This window comes from Littorina saxatilis, linkage group LG12 (assembly GCF_037325665.1).
Source record: "Littorina saxatilis isolate snail1 linkage group LG12, US_GU_Lsax_2.0, whole genome shotgun sequence".
NCBI lineage: Eukaryota > Metazoa > Mollusca > Gastropoda > Littorinimorpha > Littorinidae > Littorina > Littorina saxatilis.
This window is the reverse complement of record NC_090256.1, coordinates 10121070-10139978: the sequence shown is the minus strand read 5'-3', so window position 1 is coordinate 10139978 and position 18909 is coordinate 10121070. Positions and strand designations below refer to the sequence as shown.

Sequence of the window (18909 nt, the reverse complement as noted above, 5' to 3'; positions counted from 1 at the left end):
CGGTGACTGGACGTGAGAGCGAGAAACAAAAAGACCGACAAATACTGTACTCTTGTGTTTAACGATGACAATACGAATAACACAGAACAGTGGTACCTGACTCAGTACCCATATTCATGCCAACAAACCTTATTTTATATGCATTTTTCAAATGTATATTTAGCGAGCTACTGCTTACTTGCCACAGGACTATGGTTTGTAATGTACTATGTATACTCTTATTTGTATGCGCTGCCAACTTCATCTTTTATATGTACCTACCGTTTTCTCCTCCCTCCTCCACCCTCCCCCCTCTTCCTCCTGCTAGCTTTTTCTTAGTCTTTCTGATTTACTTTAACTATGCTCTTCTTGTAGATAGTTCAACAATTGATAAGTAATGCTTGTCCGACATCATATTTGCGTTATTTTCCTACTACGTAGGGCGCGTAATATAAGCGTTTGCTTGAGTTCGTGTCCCTATTGTTTATCGTTGTATTTTTGTATCATGTTTGATTTAATAAAACATTGTTTAAACCAACAGTGGTACCTGTGATGAGTGGACACCTCCCATGTAAGGACACTTTCTGGAGGCCCTTTGTCTATTATCTGTTCTGTTTTATTGTCAGGCTTTTTATGTTTAACTATGTGTCCTTATCTTAGTGTTTTTTCATCTTTTTAAAAAAAAAAATTCTAGATTATCTTATATAAATATACGTGGTCGTTGTCTATGTGTCAGTTTAGAGGAACGATAAATTGTTTTTAAACTGAAGGTGAGGCGATGGTATTTAGGACTGGACAAGGATGGTGAGAAAGGGGGAAGGAATGGAGATAGCGGATGTGGGCGGGGCCTAGAAGTAAGGAGGGAGGGGGGAGGGTGTTGTAGTGGAGGTTTTGGCGCCAAACTTTCTGGCAAGGGAGTGCCAGAGGATACACGCGCGCTCTTGCATTAACGGCAAAGCAGCGGCAGCAGCGGCAGCAGCATTGAAGTGCGCGCGTCGGAAATTGAACATTATTTATTATAACATTATTTTTATGTTTAACTATGTGTCCTTATCTTAGTGTTTTTTCATCTTTTTAAAAAAAAAAATTCTAGATTATCTTATATAACTATACGTGGTCGTTGTCTATGAATTGTTTTTAATGCTTGTATGTTATTTCTTACGAGAAAACTTTTTATATGTAAAATGTTAAATTTTAATGTCTAATGTAAAGCGCCATGAGACTGCCATTTGGCGGTGAACAGCGTTATAAAAGAATGTTTTATTATTATCATTATTGTTAATATTATTATTATTTAAGTTATTGAGACATCCCAGTGCACTAAGGGATTTATAGAGCAAATCAAGAAAATTCATTATTGAACGAACCCCATAGCGCTGAGTTCAATAATTATTTTCGAGATTTGCTCTATAAATCCCTTTATGCACTGGGATTGTTTCAATAACGATATTGTCGTACCGTCAGAGAAAAAAAGAAGATACAACACGCACATTTTGCTACGCGCATTTGAATAGGCATAACTGTGTGGTCAGGTCGTAGAAGATCTACTTTTGTGTGGGCTGTCTCAAGTGTGTCGTGCTTTCATCACACGCAAACTCTTGTTTTAATTTCTGTTGGTAAATTCCAGCGTAGCGTTAAGCTAAACAGTGATGATCTTTCAGAGAGACCTCATTTGAACTCGGAAAAAGGACTGTGTTCTTAGTTTTTTATGATTCGAAACCTCAAGTCGAGTTTCGAGGATTGACTGTGCAGAGTGACTCCCCTTGAATTGGCTAACCCCCCCAAGGTCGACCAGGGGTCGACACTAACTTATTTGGCCTGGGGCCACACTGGCCCCAGAGATGGAAATTGCTGGGGCGGAAAACAAAAATCTGGGGCCCACTCTTATTAAAAAAAAAATTAATAATAAAAAACACAAGAAAAGTGAAAAAGAGTGTACAGTACTGTACCCCATGATCGGCATCAACGTATCTAGTTGTTCTTTTACTTCATAATTATTGATGAAAAAGGTATATAACATTACCTTCAGAATCCCCACTTTTTCCAAGTGGTTCTCCGCCATAAGATCTACACGGGCGGCAATGCATTGTCTGTTTTTCTTTCCACCATTAGACATTGAAATTACGACAGCGCTTCGCGCTTTTGGCTGCATCGGTCTCCTTTTTTCGTTTCTCTCCACCCTGTTCTTCATCTTCATTTCCATGTCTTTTTACACCAGGGATGTGTCGCCACATTTTGCGTTTGGCATTTGAAGGCGAGACTTATCTCTCACGCTAAAGAGCACAATCTGGGAGTTATTTCCCTTGCGGCATTGTCCTTCGACGATTTCAATGTGTTTTTTTCTTGACTGTGGCATTAATCGTAACGCAAATTTCAGTGACGACTTTGACTGGCGATTTTTCGTGATTGGCTTTGGCATTAGAATTTTCGGTTTGTCATTGTTGGAATTTATCCTGGGGCGGAGTGGGCCCCAGGCTTCGGCAATGTTTGGGGCGGAACACAAAACTCTGGGGCGTTCCGCCCCCCGCCCCCGCTAGTGTCGAACCCTGTCGACGGTTAGCACATTTTCAAAATAAATGTGGCATATTTCTCGTGTTGTATCTTCACTCATCGGGGAGTCTGATACTAAATATGAACGGTAAGAATGCTCTGAACCCTACACGTATTATATCCCCATCGTTTTTTCTTTCACATTTGCCTAATATGTTAATTTGCTGAGCGGGGTTTATGTCGTCTGCTAGGCTAGGGCAATCGAACCACTGCAGTCTGCACAGAGTCTGCACGCATGAGGCAGGCTGGTAATAAGTCTTATAATTATATGGTAAGAACGTTCTGAACCCTACACGTTTTCGATTACGATTGTTCTTGACTTGAAATAATAATTCGGAAACCATTCATTTACTGAACTGATGCAGTCGTATTCAGTGTAGTCCGCTACGTATGACAGAGTCGATCGAGTCAGTCTTCCAAAATGCTGGTCTAGCTGGTACGTTATCGGAATAACACTTGTGTTTTCTGTTAGCCGCTGGGAATTGTATACTAACTCATCATTTGGTAATGTGGATGATAAGCTACATGCCACTAACACGGCATATAAGAAGAATCTATGCAAGTCGGCGAAAATGAGATGAAACACAGCGGCTTCTATTTTTAGATCAGTGGCACTGTGGCACAGGCACATGCAATCTGTCAGAAAAAAACACTTTATGGTCATTTGGTATTGTAGAGAATATAAGCTACATGTCATTAATTAATTCTGAGAATGAGAGTACAGTCTCGCTTAGGCAAAGGGCCGAAGAATACGCTCTGTGGAAAAGTTAGCGCAATCTTGGAGTGCGCTAACAGTTTTAGCGCATCACCATTAGCCAATCAACTGGTTCATATCAGTCATGTGACACCAGTACTTACTGACAATTATTATTATCTTTACCAAGATGTACCTGTCATGACAGGCCACCTGCAAAGTAGGGACACCTTTAACTGGTCCCAAGGCTGTCCTTTCATCACCAACAGTAAAAGAAAAATACCATCCATTCTGATCCCATTTTTTTGCCTAATTGTCTGTCCCTTTATCATTAAAATATTGTTTTATTGTTGACTCTTGTGTTCACTGTGACCCGGGTCTACTTCGATTGTATTTCATTTCTATGATTCCTTCCCTTTATTTGTTTACATTTTTGTATCCTGGAGTACCCTCCCTTGCTCCTCTGTCCGTTTATTTTGGGCTGTGAGTCGTAAAGTTAAAAGTGTGAATCTTTAATCTGTAGTTCTTCTTTCTTTTCTGTCGTCTGTCTTCTTCTTTTTTCTGATATTTGTACCTGAGGCAGACCCTAAGTGGTCGAAACGTCATACTGTGTTATTCGTACCGTCATCGTTAAACCTGCGACACAGTCAAAATCAAACTTTGACATTAGCTACAGTAAGCAACAACAAAACATCACGGATCTCTCCAAGCATTCACATAGGGTAACAGCATCCGGTTCTCCTTAGACACCGACCCATAGTAGGGGGTGCCCAGTCCATGTCTGTACTCTCAGTCCTGTTAACTTGAGCACACACGTACCCATAGAAGGGAATACCCAGTCCATGTCAGTTCGGTTATACAGAGTGCACGCATACCCATAATACACACAGCAGCAGCAGTGATGTCAGTGTGTTAACTTGAGTGCACGCATACCCATAGAAGGGAATACCCAGTCATGTTAACGTAAGTGCACGTGTACCCATTGTAGGGACTTACCCAGTCATGTTAAATTTAGAGCACATGTACCCAAAGTACCCGCAGCAGCAGTGATGTCAGTCTGTTATCTTGAGTGCACACATACCCATAGAAGGGAGTACCCATAGAAGGGAATACCCAGTCCATTTCAGTCCGGTTAAACAGAGTGCACGCATACCCATAGTACACACAGCAGCAGTGATGTCAGTTGTGTTACTTGAGTGCACGCGTACCTACAATAGGGAGTACCCCGTCTTGTTAACTTGAGTACATGTGTACCTATAGTATGGGTAACCCAGGCAGCGGTATATTAATGAAAATAAATGCTCTTTGTTTAGAAACAAAATCAACATACCAAAAGGAATAGCAATTTCCTCTTGAAAAAAGCGTGAGAGGTTCCGATGTTGTGGATCCACTCGGCGTACCAAGGCATCGGCATACATAGCGAGAGTGAATGCGTGGTAAGCCACCCTTCTCCCTGCAGGACAAATAATGCATTGATCAACAGTATTGCAAACGCCATGCCACACAGATTGTGCGTTTGTCTGTCAGTTTTAGACACCCATTGGGAGTTCTCCTACTTCTTTTTCTTCTTCGTTCATGGGCTGAAACTTCCACATTCACTCATGTTTTTTGGTGGGTTTTTTGCATTAGTGGGTTTTTACGTGTATGACCGTTTTTACCCCGCCATTCGGGCATCATACGCCGATTTCGGGGGAAGCATGCTGCGTATTTTTGTGTTTCTATAACCCACCAAACTCTGACATGGATTACAGGATCTTTTCCGTGAGCACTTGGTCTTGTGCTTGCGTGTTCACACAAAGGGGGATAAGGCACTAGCAGGTCTGCACATAAGTTGACCTGGGAGATCGGAAAAATCTCCACCCTTAACCCACCAGACGGCCAAGGCCGGGATTTGAACTCTCGACCTTCCAATTAGGAGGCCGATGTCATGCCACTGCACCCGTCCATGGGAGTTAAAAACTTCCTGAAATGTTACTGAGGCCTGAGTAATTTGGTACTGGATCAGAGAGGAGTAATTATTTTGTTAACTGAAAAAACAACGCCTATTTAAAGGCACACTATCTTTTTGAGAAAACACAGACTTCAGACCCTAAAACAGTAATGGCTGGTGCGCAAGACTTGGATTCACGCCAGCAGCAGTGACATAATTCAAAACCAAAACACAATTTAGAATCCCTTCAAAAATGGAGTATTGCTGCCTTTAATACAAGGGCAACGGTCATACATGTAACAAGAAGAGCAAACGCTCGATCGAGTCACTTTCGCAGTTCTGAATATTATATGAGGCATCAGATGGACAGGAAGAAATTGCTATTCACAACACAATACAGATGTAAATAATTTGATGTAAAGAATAATCCTATAAAGTTTGAATCAAATCCGATGAATAGTTTCAGAGATATGATATTTCAATTTTTTTCCTTCAAGACATACCTGTGACCTTGAAAAAGGTCAAAGGTCACCAAAGCAGACGTCAAAGTGTAGAGGTCACTGGGAGTCACGTTCACATAAAATTTGAGCCCGGTCACTTTTATAGTTTCCGAGAAAAGCCCAACGTTAAGTTGTGTGTTGCCGAACAGAAAAGGCTAGTTATCTCCCTTGTTTTTCTGATAACGTTCGTAAAAGGCTACAGATGTAAATACTTTGATGTAAAGAATAATCCTACAAAGTTTCAATCACATCCGATGAACTTTGTCAAAGATATAAAATGTCTAATTTTTCCTTTGACGCTGACCTGTGACCTTGAAAAAGGTCAAAGGTCAACGAAAGCATTGTTAAAGTGTAGAGGTCATTGGAGGTCACAACTAAACAAAATATGAGCCGGATCGCTTTGATAGTTTCCGAGAAAAGTCCAACGTTAAGGTGGTGTCTACGGACGGCCGGCCGGACGGCCGGCCGGCCGGACAGACTAACACTGACCGATTACATAGAGTCACTTTTTCTCAAGTGACTCAAAAACCCACTTGTGCTAAGCATGAGGGGTATGTGCGAGTTGCAGCACAAGAGCGAAGAAGAAGAAACCACAAATAATATATTACCAGGAGGAAAGTCAGGAGGAGCAGCAGCCATGAGTTGTTCAACTTTCTTCCAGTCGTTCTTGTACTCCTCTAGAGTGATGGACTGCCCTCCTAGTGACAACAGGCCTGCCTGAAAGTGACACACAAAGAAACTGATATAAAAAGAAACTTGAGTTTCAGAGAGAGAGGGAGTGTGTGTGTGTGTATGTGTGTGTGTGTGTGTGTGTGTGTGTGTGTGTGTGTCTGTATGTGTGTGTCTGTATGTGTGTGTCTGTATGTGTGTGTCTGTATTTCTGTGTACGCGTCTGTCAGTAATGTATGTTTGGGAACTTACACTATCTTATAAGTGAAAAAAGATTATAGTTCCTGCTAAAAACAACTGAAAAAATAATCAAAAATAGTCTTATGATCAAGGGCAGTTAAACTAATGTCTAAACTCTAAACTAACTCTGCTATCAGTAAAAAGAAAACAAAAAAAAGAAGGTCAAATGGAACTTAATTAACATATACGACTGACAGGTGAATTTATCATTCCTTTTTTTCACAAGTAAAATGTCTAGAAATGTCAAATTGGCAGGAACACGGCACGCTCAACACTGAGACCAAGTATACTCACTGAATGACTCATCACCATCTCCACAGTGATGTTGCTTTTGCTGTTCTGTGCAAACTCAGGCCAGTACTTCCACACCTCAGCCTTGTAGTCCAGTAGACCTCTGAAATCAAAAGAATGACATTCTGAAATTTGAAATAATTAGATTGCTCATGTTTCAAAATCAAGCAAATGAATAAAATTTTGAAATCTGATATATAAGTAGACTTTTAGTGTTACAAAAGCAAGAATCATTTGTGGTCCCAGCAGAAAATTGCCTGAGATGCTCTTACTACTTTGATTAATATATTTTTTTCTTTGGCTGGTAAAATCAAAAGAACACTTAAAGGCACAGTAAGCCTCCCGTAAACCATCACAGATACTGTCAGGCTTTTACACACAGTACAACACCCTTACATTTGAACGCTCACCAAACGGGAACATCTTAGGTGCCCTACGTAAAGAGCGTAAAGAGCGAGCAATTTTTAAAGAATTAATTTTGCAGATTGTCTTGGACACTTTTTGGACCCATCCTGAACTCAGGTCAAAAATGAGTTACTTCCCTTCGGGTCTCATTCTATCGTTGTAAACTGGCCATAGCTGTGGATCGATGATTATCAGAATGTTTTTGGACCGTGGTGCGTTTTTGCACAAGACCTAACTTTTAAAATCTAAATAATAAATTGACAGCTTGTTACACAAACGTTCTTTAATCATGAAAGAATTCTTTTTTCATCAAGACAAGATCAGTACAATTCGAAGTTGTGAAAGTTTGAAAAAAGAAAAGCCCGGAAGCAGGGTCACGCAAGGGTCGTAGCAGATGACGGTTTATGCATATCGCCAGTTCCTCTCAACAGTCAAAAGCCATCGCTAGAGTTCTTGTGAACCACAGCCATTTGTTTTGTGCATAAAAACGTGCTATTGCAGATAAGCTCACATCGAGTCGCATTCAAATGACTAACTGACGACTACATTATGAAAAAGGGAAACTGGATCACACAGGTTCACGATGGCTCAGGGGTAAGATAAACCACGCAAAAATAAATTCTTTGAAAATTGTTCGCTCTTTACGGGGGGGCACCTAGGATGTTCTCAATAGGTGAGTGTTTAAATGAAAGGGTGTTTGCAATGTTATTATTATATATGAAGTTTTATATCGCGCGCGTATCTCGAGACTCGGACTCAAGGCGCATGTTACCTATTCATGCCGTGTGAGATGGAATTTTTTACACAATACATCACGCATTCACATCGACCAGCAGATCGCAGCCATTTCGGCGCATATCCTACTTTTCACGGCCTATTATTCCAAGTCACACGGGTATTTTGGTAGAAATTTTTTATCTATGCCTATACAATTTTGCCAAGAAAGACCCTTTTGTCAATCGTGGGATCTTTAACGTGCACACCCCAATGTAGTGTGCACGAAGGGACCTCGGTTTTTCGTCTCATCCGAAGGACTAGCACTTGAACCCACTACCTAGGTTAGGAAAGGGGGGAGAAAATTGCTAACGCCCTGACCCAGGGTCGAACTCGCAACCTCTCGCTTCCGAGCGCAAGTGCGTTACCACGTGTGTAAAAGCCTGACCGTATCTGTGATGGTTTACGGGAGGCTTACTGTGCCATTAATTATAATACATGTATAGCCAAAGGCTGGTGCAATATATATCTTCGAGTTTTAGGGCCAACCTGTCTTATTTTTATGATTTTCATTCATGGTGAAACGTAATCCTAATGCATTAGAGCTTTTTGCTGGATATATTCTGTGTATGATATTGTACATGATTGATATATATACATTTTGACCTATACGAACCTGTCCACCAGCACAGCAATGGCGAGAGCACTTGCTCCTTTTGTACATGACCACACCATGGTGACAGTGTCCTCACGCCACGGTCGCTGGCTGTCTGGGTCAGCGTAACCTCCCCACAAGTCCACCAGTGGCTCCCCCTTGTGATACACTGCAAAGGAGCCTCCTCTCTCGGTGCCATCCACCACAAATTTTCTGTCAAAAAAGAATTTGGTATGAGGCACACAAAAAAAAAGTTGTATGTTTCTGGTAACATGGCTACAAAAAATAGGGTAGGTAGGTAGGTATTTTTTTATTTTTTTTTATTTATTTATTTTAATTTTTTTGGTCAGGGTAGAAAATAACTATACAGTGACACAAAGAGACTGGACTTACTATACAAAGAGAAAGACAACACATTACAAAACAAATGAGACAAAAGGGATGCGGGGTTATCCCCCTTGTGTCGTCTGCCGTCTGTTACTTTCGTCTTGACGCTTTTTTTGTGCTTTTTTTTTACAAATGCAATAAAAAAAAAAGGCTAGGGTCGGCGGGAAAAAACTAGGTAGGGTCGGGTGACCAGAAACATACAACTTTTTTTGTGTGGCCTAATTGAAAATAAGAAAACAATTTCCACAATAATCTATCTATCGATTTAGCTCCTCATAAAATAAAACCAGGCATTCAGTGATTTACTGACACTAAAACATGATTTTAATAGAAGCTGAAATTGCAGTACAAAGGAAAGTGTGGAATTAAAAGGTTATATGATTCATTGCTAATAATGTCTGGCTTAATTATTTGCACATGGTTTTCATGTGCGACATTCATGACATATTCAAGCAAACCTGGAGGCAGAGTACGTCTGTTTGACGACTTGAAAGCCACCATGCATGCAGGGTCACACCTTGGTCAATAGAACAGCCATGCCGATGTACAAGTGTTAATTGGTCGATGCCCTTAAGTTTATAGTTGCATGTTCGTCATGCAGGGAGCACAGAAGATTGATCAAGTATTAGTCAATTGAAGCATGTGTGCATGTGATAATGTGAGTGTTGTTTCTAAATGTAATGCACATGCATGCACCTGTGAGAAAGTGTGTGCATAAATTATACAGAATATAAGCACACAATTAAATAAGGCCTGCAAGTTACATGAACGCAATTATATTTTTATAATGTGAGTGGACATGTTTTTTAATTATATATATTTCCATCATGTCTACTTTTCGATGCAGTTAGGTCATTGTGAGTCTGTATTCTCATCATTTCGTGTACGTCTATTGGGGGTGGGGGGGGGGGGGGACTTTCATTTTCAAACATTCTGACAAATGATACATGAAATACCCGAACCTGAAAAGCTCCGCCACAGGCCGGTACTGCGGCAAGAAGAAACCCTCAGTGGCAGGAGGAAGCTGTTTCCGGGACAAAAAAACTCGCACACCAATACTGACCACCACCGCCGCTGCAGCCAGTTTTAACAGCACAGAAACCGCACCCATTTCAAAACATTCAACAATGTTTCCGCCGATGAGTGGAAAATGGATGCCTTGCTTATAAGTACACTGTATGCGTTCTACTCTGACTGAAATGTCACGTCCTCACGGGTACCAGATGAAAATGAGGGGCATGTTTTGACCCTTCTGATGGAAAGACTTTGAGCAGTAAGCTTGCAAAGTGACTGTCGACTGCATTTCTTATCCGAAGCGTGGTCTCCCTTGATTGCTTGCGCAGATCAATTTCTGTACACCGACAGCGACGAAGACGCATCAGTCTCGTAGCTCGCACCTGACCGGCATATGTTGTGTGTGAATACGAATACGAATACGAATAAACTTTATTGTCATGAAACGTAGTGTTTATAAGACACGGGAAGATAAATAACCAAATGATTACATTTTTTTCTTTTTTTTGGAAGCAATTATATACAAATTCTCCCAATTTAGTTTGTACTTTGTCTACTTGCAAAAGTTGGCTTGGTACATCATATGAATATATGGGTAGATTAATTTCACTCATGAAAGATTTTCGTAATTGGTTGTTTTCTATGCAGTTATCTAGAAAATGTATTTCATCTTCTATTACTCCACATGTTTCACATAATCTATTTTCCCTAGGTGTATTGCTGTATCTACCAGTTTCAATTTTCAGGTCGTGGGCACTTATTCTCAGTTTACACAACGATTGTTTATATTTTCTTTGTTTTATGCATAACAGATATGGTTCCGTTTTATAATTTGTTACTATTTTTTGATAAAAATTTAACTTTGGTGAACTTCTTATTTGACCTTTCCAGAATTGTATATATATTGGAGTTCCAATTTTTGACATATAACATATTTTAACCTTTTGACATTAAAAGTGGATTGATTTTTCCACACATGATCTAATCCAATGACTTGTAACAATTGTTTTACAAATGATATCCATGGATATGTTTCACTGTCTTTGGTGTACACAAGATTATATATTTTGTTCAGATGAGATGTTTTTGGAAGATCCAATATGTGTAACCAGTACGCAATGATATTACATTATTGTAATGCTAACTGGGAATCTTCCTAATTCTCCTAGTACTGGTACTACCATAGTTTTCTTATGTACCCCAAGAATTTGTTTACAGAATTTTGAATGAACTTTTTCATGTTGATATTTACAAGTCATGCATTCTTTAAACATTTTTGATAAATCTAATAGTTCATTTGTATTAATCTGGTGTGGAAACCAGATTTCTGCACCATATGTTGATATTGGTGAAATCAAACTATCATACAATTGTAACATAACTTTTATGTTGATATCAGTTTTACGGAACGTTCGACGTAAAGCATGAAGTGCTTTGTTTGCTTGTTTGCTCAGATGATCTGTTTGTGTGTGTGTGTGTGTGTGCAGGGCCGGACCAAATGAGTTGTAAGGGGGGGGGGGGGGGGGGTTCCTCCTTTTTTGGGGGGGCAAATCAGCGAAGTGGCAAAGCCACAAGCGCGCGCCTGCTGAACTAGAGGGGTCCGGGGGCATGCTCCCCCGGAAAATTTTTGAAAAACCGTTAAAATCTGTGCAATCTGGTGCATTCTGGGCCTTGTTTTGAGGGTTAAGAGCAGCATTGTTTTGGTGCTAAAACATTGAATAAAATTTGTTAGAGACACACACAAAATTTATTTAAAAAAAACAAAAACAAAAAAACCACTCAAACAAGGTACATGCTTTTTCCAGGGGTGGGGTTCCGGAACCCCTGGAACCCCCCCCCCCCCCCCCCCTGGGTCCGGCCCTGGTGTGTGTTTGTGTGTCAGTGTGTGTTTGTGTGTCAGTGTGTGTTTGTGTGTCAGTGTGTGTGTGTGTGTGTGCGTGCCTGCTGAGTACAGCATGGTGTGTGTGTGTGTGTGCACGGTGTGTGTCACGTGTGCACGGTCACGGTGTGTGTATGTGTCTGTGTGTGTGTGTGTGTGTGTTTATGTGCCGTCAGTGTCACGTGTGTCACTGACAATGTGTGTCACTGACTTAGCCGGCCTTCAAATTGAACTTCTTTAGTGGCCGATAGAATAAGAATAAGAATAAGAATAAGAATACTTTATTATCTCATAGAGAAATTCAGTTTCTACTCTGACTGAAAGAGTCCCGGCCACTAAATCCGACTTCGCAAGGCTGTTTTATCACTAGACCACCACATACAACAAAATACGAACGCACAACTTAATTTGTGTCTCCGTGAATCATGCTGAGCGAAGTGCGAATCGGGTCACAGGGACTAGTCTTGTTACGGGGTGGATGTGACTAGACTCCGGTGGCCGGTAAGGAGCTCTCGTGCCAGTCAAGCCTCCGTCCCGTGCCCCCCCCCCCCCCCCCAACCCCCACATATGCCACACCTCACCCCAGACACGATGAAGACAGGGTTTCCTTCATTGACCACTCCACCCTGAAATCAACGAATCAGGGTTACTGGGGACAAGACGGCATCCACCCTAGTCAACGGGGAACAAGTGTGCTAGCAGCGAACATCGGCCGACATGTGCACGCCCTGTTCTGGACAAAGGCAGAAAGGCGACCCTACCCGTCTCCACGCCGCTCAACAAACGGTAATGACAGGAAACATCACGACACAAGGACGAGCCAACCTGACCACCACCAACAGCCCAGGCGAAGACGGAAGGACGACAACCAACGCCGCAGCTACCACGACACACAGACCAACGACTACAACCCGACACACTCCCCGCGTCGTCAGGACGACAACCAACGCCACAGCTACCACGACGCACAGATTCACGACTACGGCCCCACACACACCCCGCGTCGTCATGACAACTGGCGACACAGGGATTATCCCCCACACAAGGGGAACAGTCGGAGAGATGACTATCACCCTCAACGGCGGGACGACAACTACGCCCACCGCTACCGGCACAACAACTACGCCCACCACAACTGGGACGACGACCACGCCCACCACCATCAGAGGGAACAACGAAGCCACTACCACAACAGATGGTACTAACGGCAAGTAAACACATAGAAAGTATGGCAATGTGACACTTTAGTCAGAAGGCTTATTATTAGAAGACGATTATTAGGGCAGGGCACCGACGATCTTACATGTGTATAACGTACCAGAATGTGTGCCCATCAAGCTTATAGAATCCTATCATGGAACATCAAAGGATATAGAGAGACCATAGATGGCTTAAGGACGAATAAATTGAGGGAACAGCAAATTATAGATAAACTAGTCACATATGATTTTATATGTATGCAAGAAACACACCTAGATAAAGATAACTGTCGGGATGTTTCAATTCCAGGATTTGTACCTGTGCATTACTGTAGAAAGAGACGTGCTAGAGCACAAAAAGCATCTGGAGGAATATCTATATATGTGAGGGATGCTATAAAACAACATGTCAAATTTATACCCGAAAATAACAGCGATACTGCATGGTTTAAAATTAGTCACAGAACAGAAGAGACTGTGTATGTGGGATGCATTTACGCACCTCCAGAGTATTCCACTTTTGGACGGGACCACTGTGCCGCAATCTGGGAAAGACTGGAAGCAGAACTCCAGGAATATTCTAATAAAGGACAAGTGATTATATGTGGGGACTTCAATGCAAGAACCGGTCTACTAATGGACTATATTACTAATGACTCTGAATCTGAAAACAGATACACACTGCCAGAGTGTTACACCATTGATAATGTGCATGCTCGCCGATCGATGGACGCCTTAGTCCAAAAAAATGGGCGAAAACTCGTGGATGCCTGCCTGGATAACAATCTGTGTATTCTCAATGGGAGAACAATCGGCGATCTACAGGGACATTTTACTTGTATTACACCGCTTGGAGCGAGTGTTGTCGATTATTTCATATGTTCTAACACACTATTGAAAGATGTTCATTCCATGACAGTGCATGCCTTATCTAAATATTCTGACCACTGTCCATTAGAATTATGTATATATCTTCCCGTCTGTACAAAAAATAAGGCTGAAGGTTCATTCTCCTTACACTCCACAGGAACAACAAACTGCATAAAAACCAAACCCCCGGTCACGGCGGCTGTTTCATATATATGGACTGAAGAATCAGCAAAACGATTTCAAGCTGCACTGAACATAGCGCCAGTTCAAACATCTATTTTTAATTTGCAGCAAAAATTAAGCAATACCACCAGCACATGCTCACAGAATACTGATGACATAAACACTCGTGTTGAGGAGCTCACAAATATTCTCCAATCGGCTGCCGATATATCACTAACCTGCCGAACTAAAAAGGCCAACACTAAGAAACGAAGATGTAACAAAAGATGGTTTGACAACGAATGTGACAAACAAAGAAAAGAAGTTAGGTCACTTCTAAATGCCCTAAATAGAGACCCCTTCAACCGCGGTGTAAGAGAAAAATATTTTGCACAGAGAAAAAAGTACAACAGCCAACTACGAAAAAAGAAACTAACCTACAAAACCTCATTGGTCACAATGTTAAATGAAGCAATGGACAAAGACCCTTCCTCTGTATGGAAACTAATTAAGCAACTCAAGGACTCAGAGTCCGCACACAACCGGAACCAGACGCAAGTGAGTGGAGCCAAATGGATTGCCCACCTTGAGAAGCTGCTCGGTCAAAACACCGAGATAGACGGTACCCGTGATTCAATCATGAAAGAAAAGATAGCTCAACAAACACATCAAACAAACCTACTAGATTTTCCAATAACAGCCACAGAGATAGAAAAGGCTGCTCGAAATATAAAGCTGAAAAAATCTCCAGGAATAGACGGTATTACAAATGAAATGATCAAAACAAGTCTCCCTGTATTGAGGCCTATCATACAACAGCTCTTCAACCAGTTAATACAATATGGAACATATCCCGAACAATGGAAGAAAGGAGTGAATGTGCCCATATTCAAAAACGGAGACCCACACAACACTAGTAACTACAGAGGCGTCACTCTTAACAACACAATGGCAAACTTTTTCTGTCAGGTCATTAACAATAGAATAACAAACTTCCTCGAGAACAACAGCCTGCTAGCTAAAGAGCAAGCCGGCTTCAGAAAATCGTCTCGAACGCAAGACCAAGTGTTCATCCTAAAAAAGCTAGTCAATGATACCCTCAGAACTACAAATGGCAGACTGTACGGCTGTTTCATTGACTTCGCTAAGGCATTCGACAGTATCTGGCACACAGGATTACTATATAAGATGCAGGAGATAGGGATAGGAGGCAAACTACTGCAAGTTGTGCAAGAAATGTATAATAATGCAACCGTATGCTCAAAGACAGAAGTCGGCCTATCGCGGGAAATCACAGTAAGAAAAGGTGTTCTCCAAGGTAATACCCTAAGCCCAACACTGTTTAATATTTTTATTAATGACATAGTTGATAGCTTAAAAGACTGTGACTCCCCAACTGTGGATGAGGCTGGACTCGTTCCGGTGCCATGCCTAATGTATGCTGACGACATTGTTATTCTCTCAACTACAAAGAAAGGATTACAGGACAAACTCAACAGCCTCCATGAATACTGCAATAAATGGGGATTACAAATTAATCGCGAAAAAACAAAGGTGATAGTTTTCTCCAAGCACGAACCCATACTCCCCCTCTTCTTCAAAATTGGCGATGCCATAATCAATACTACAGACAACTACAAATATCTCGGCATCATATTCAATAAACGCGGAGACATGAAAATGGCACAGAACCATCTCTCCCGACAAGGGAGCAAAGCTCTGCACTCGCTCAAACGAGCAGTACGAACAAAGAACATAAGTGTCCCAGTAATGGCGAAACTCTTTGATACATTAGTTGCACCTATTCTGACCTTTGGCTCTGAAATTTGGCTCCCTTACTGCAAAGATATAAACTTAAAGGACACGCAGAACCTTGAGAATAATCTCCTTGAAAAATGTATAACGACTGTCCTTCAATTCCGCATGAAAACGTACACATGAAATTCTGCAAGCAACTTTTAGGAGTACACAGAAAATCAATGAATTTCCCAGTACTGGCTGAATTGGGCAGATTTCCGATCAGCACAAAAATATTGGGACAGATCATATCATTTTGGTTACACATCATGGAATCTGACCAACATGGGCTTCTTAGGCAAACTTACTCAAGCCTTCTCTCACAAGAACATAAAGAGGAAAATAAATGGCTCTTATTTGTACGCGAGTTCCTGACTTCCTCAGGCTTCAAACACGTGTGGCAAAACCAAAGCACAATACACCCGGCAAGACTGAAACACGCGCTAACAAAACATGTAGAAACTCAATTTGTCAGGCTCTGGAGGACAAAACAAGTCGCGTAAGGCGAAAATACAATATTTAGTCAAGTTGCTGTCGAACTCACAGAATGAAACTGAACGCAATGCAACGCAGCAAGACCGTATACTCGTGGTCCACCGCTCACAGCATTGGCAGTGAAATTGACAAGAAGAGCGGGGTAGTGGTTACGCTATGCTGCATAGCACGCTTTTCTGTACCTCTGTTCGTTTTAACTTTCTGAGCGTGTTTTTAATCCAAACATATCATATCTATATATTTTTGGAATCAGGAACCGACAAGGAATAAGATGAAAGTGTTTTTAAATTGATTTGGACAATTTAATTTTGATAATAATTTTTATATATTTAATTTTCAGAGCTTGTTTTTAATCCAAATATAACATATTTATATGTTTTTGGAATCAGAAAATGATGGAGAATAAGATAAACGTAAATTTGGATCGTTTTATAAATTTTTATTTTTTTTAACAATTTTCAGATTTTTAATGACCAAAGTCATTAATTAATTTTTAAGCCACCAAGCTGAAATGCAATACCGAACCCCGGGCTTCGTCGAAGAGTACTTGACCAAAATTTCAACCAATTTGGTTGAAAAATGAGGGCGTGACAGTGCCGCCTCAACTTTCACGAAAAGCCGGATATGACGTCATCAAAGACATTTATCAAAAAAATGAAAAAAACGTTCGGGGATTTCATACCCAGGAACTCTCATGTCAAATTTCATAAAGATCGGTCCAGTAGTTTAGTCTGAATCGCTCTACACACACACACAGACACACACACAGACACACGCACATACACCACGACCCTCGTTTCGATTCCCCCTCGATGTTAAAATATTTAGTCAAAACTTGACTAAATATAACAAGTCGCGTAAGGCGAAAATACAATATTTAGTCAAGTAGCTGCCCTTTTTCAGCAAGACCGTATACTCGTAGCATCGTCAGTCCACCGCTCATGGCAAAGGCAGTGAAATTGACAAGAAGAGCGGGGTAGTAGTTGCGCTAAGAAGGATAGCACGCTTTTCTGTACCTCTCTTTGTTTTAACTTTCTGAGCGTGTTTTTAATCCAAACATATCATATCTATATGTTTTTGGAATCAGGAACCGACAAGGAATAAGATGAAAGTGTTTTTAAATTGATTTCGAAAAAAAAATTTTGATAATAATTTTTATATATTTAATTTTCAGAGCTTGTTTTTAATCCGAATATAACATATTTATATGTTTTTGGAATCAGCAAATGATGGAGAATAAGATAAACGTAAATTTGGATCGTTTTATAAATTTTTATTTTTTTTTACAATTTTCCGATTTTTAATGACCAAAGTCATAAATTAATTTTTAAGCCACCAAGCTGAAATGCAATACCGAACCCCGGGCTTCGTCGAAGATTACTTGACCAAAATTTCAACCAATTTGGTTGAAAAATGAGGGCGTGACAGTGCCGCCTCAACTTTCACGAAAAGCCGGATATGACGTCATCAAAGACATTTATCAAAAAAATGAAAAAAACGTTCGGGGATTTCATACCCAGGAACTCTCATGTCAAATTTCATAAAGATCGGTCCAGTAGTTTAGTCTGAATCGCTCTACACACACACACAGACACACACACAGACACACACACAGACACACGCACATACACCATACCCTCGTTTCGATTCCCCCTCGATGTTAAAATATTTAGTCAAAACTTGACTAAATATAAAAAGAAGGAAACTCCTCTAAACTACAGTTTTACAAGGGAGTGTCACACAACTACTCTCTACAACCCTATCTTTTGCTAACACAAGAACACAGACAGGCTATGAGCAAACTACGTATAAGTGCCCATGACTTAGAAATCGAAAAGGGCAGATACACGGGAACACCAAGGGAGGAAAGACTATGCAGAAACTGTGGAGTGGTGGAGGATGAACTTCACTTCCTTGATTCATGTACAATGTATGCTCATCTCAGGCAACAGTTATTACCGAATACTTCCACCGGCAGTGATGAAATAAGAGTCAGTTCTCTGTTTACTGACAGCGACATCCAAAGGCAATTGGCAAAATATGTGTACGATTGTTTTCAACTACGCAGATGCAATGCGTCTTCCGACTGTCCTCAATAACCTATGCTCATCTTCAGGTCCTCTTTGTTCACCCTGTTCCACTTGGTTTTGTATTACATGTATGTTATGTTTATATTGCTATTTTTTCCTGTACTTATGTATCTTGAATGTGTCAATAGGCTATGTGCTTTAATGACAATAAATTCTGATTCTGATTCTGATTCCCCACCCAATAATGTAAAAGACGACCCGCTCGTGCGGCTCGTCAATATCCAAATCCACAGGCACTTGACACGGGACGATGATTTACTGGGGTTGGGTTGTGAGCTCTCCTGCGAGTCAAGTGCCTTTGGACTAGGATGCAGTGTTTGGTCGGGGGCGGGACGGCCTTGTCATAATAAAGGACGATGCTACCTTGCTCGTCCCTTAATTCTTGGGCA

The 18909-nt window shown here is 41.0% G+C and overlaps 2 protein-coding genes across 2 annotated transcripts in view; one reads left to right on the top strand and one right to left on the bottom strand.

Annotated features, from left to right (window-relative positions):
* LOC138981221 (beta-lactamase domain-containing protein 2-like) overlaps window positions 1–10337 on the bottom strand; it is a 15407-nt gene extending 5070 nt beyond the window's left edge. The window contains exons 1-5 of the mRNA XM_070354066.1: window positions 9977–10337; window positions 8649–8840; window positions 6857–6956; window positions 6262–6370; window positions 4554–4676 (exon numbers count right to left, since the gene is read on the bottom strand). Of these exons, the coding sequence (XP_070210167.1) occupies window positions 4554–4676; window positions 6262–6370; window positions 6857–6956; window positions 8649–8840; window positions 9977–10125 (673 nt within the window). The 5' untranslated portion in view covers window positions 10126–10337. The remainder of the gene's footprint in view (window positions 1–4553; window positions 4677–6261; window positions 6371–6856; window positions 6957–8648; window positions 8841–9976) is intronic.
* A 2359-nt stretch (window positions 10338–12696) lies between these two features.
* Window positions 12697–13122, top strand: LOC138982534 (T-cell immunoglobulin and mucin domain-containing protein 2-like). The gene has a single exon (XM_070355838.1). The coding sequence runs from the start codon at window positions 12697–12699 to the stop codon at window positions 13120–13122; it is 426 nt and encodes a 141-aa protein (XP_070211939.1).
* The last annotated feature ends 5787 nt before the right edge of the window (window positions 13123–18909 follow it).

Bases quoted from the DNA above. Each gene is read 5' to 3' on its own strand.
- LOC138982534 (XM_070355838.1), top strand. From the start codon at position 12,697: ATGACAGGAAACATCACGACACAAGGACGAGCCAACCTGACCACCACC.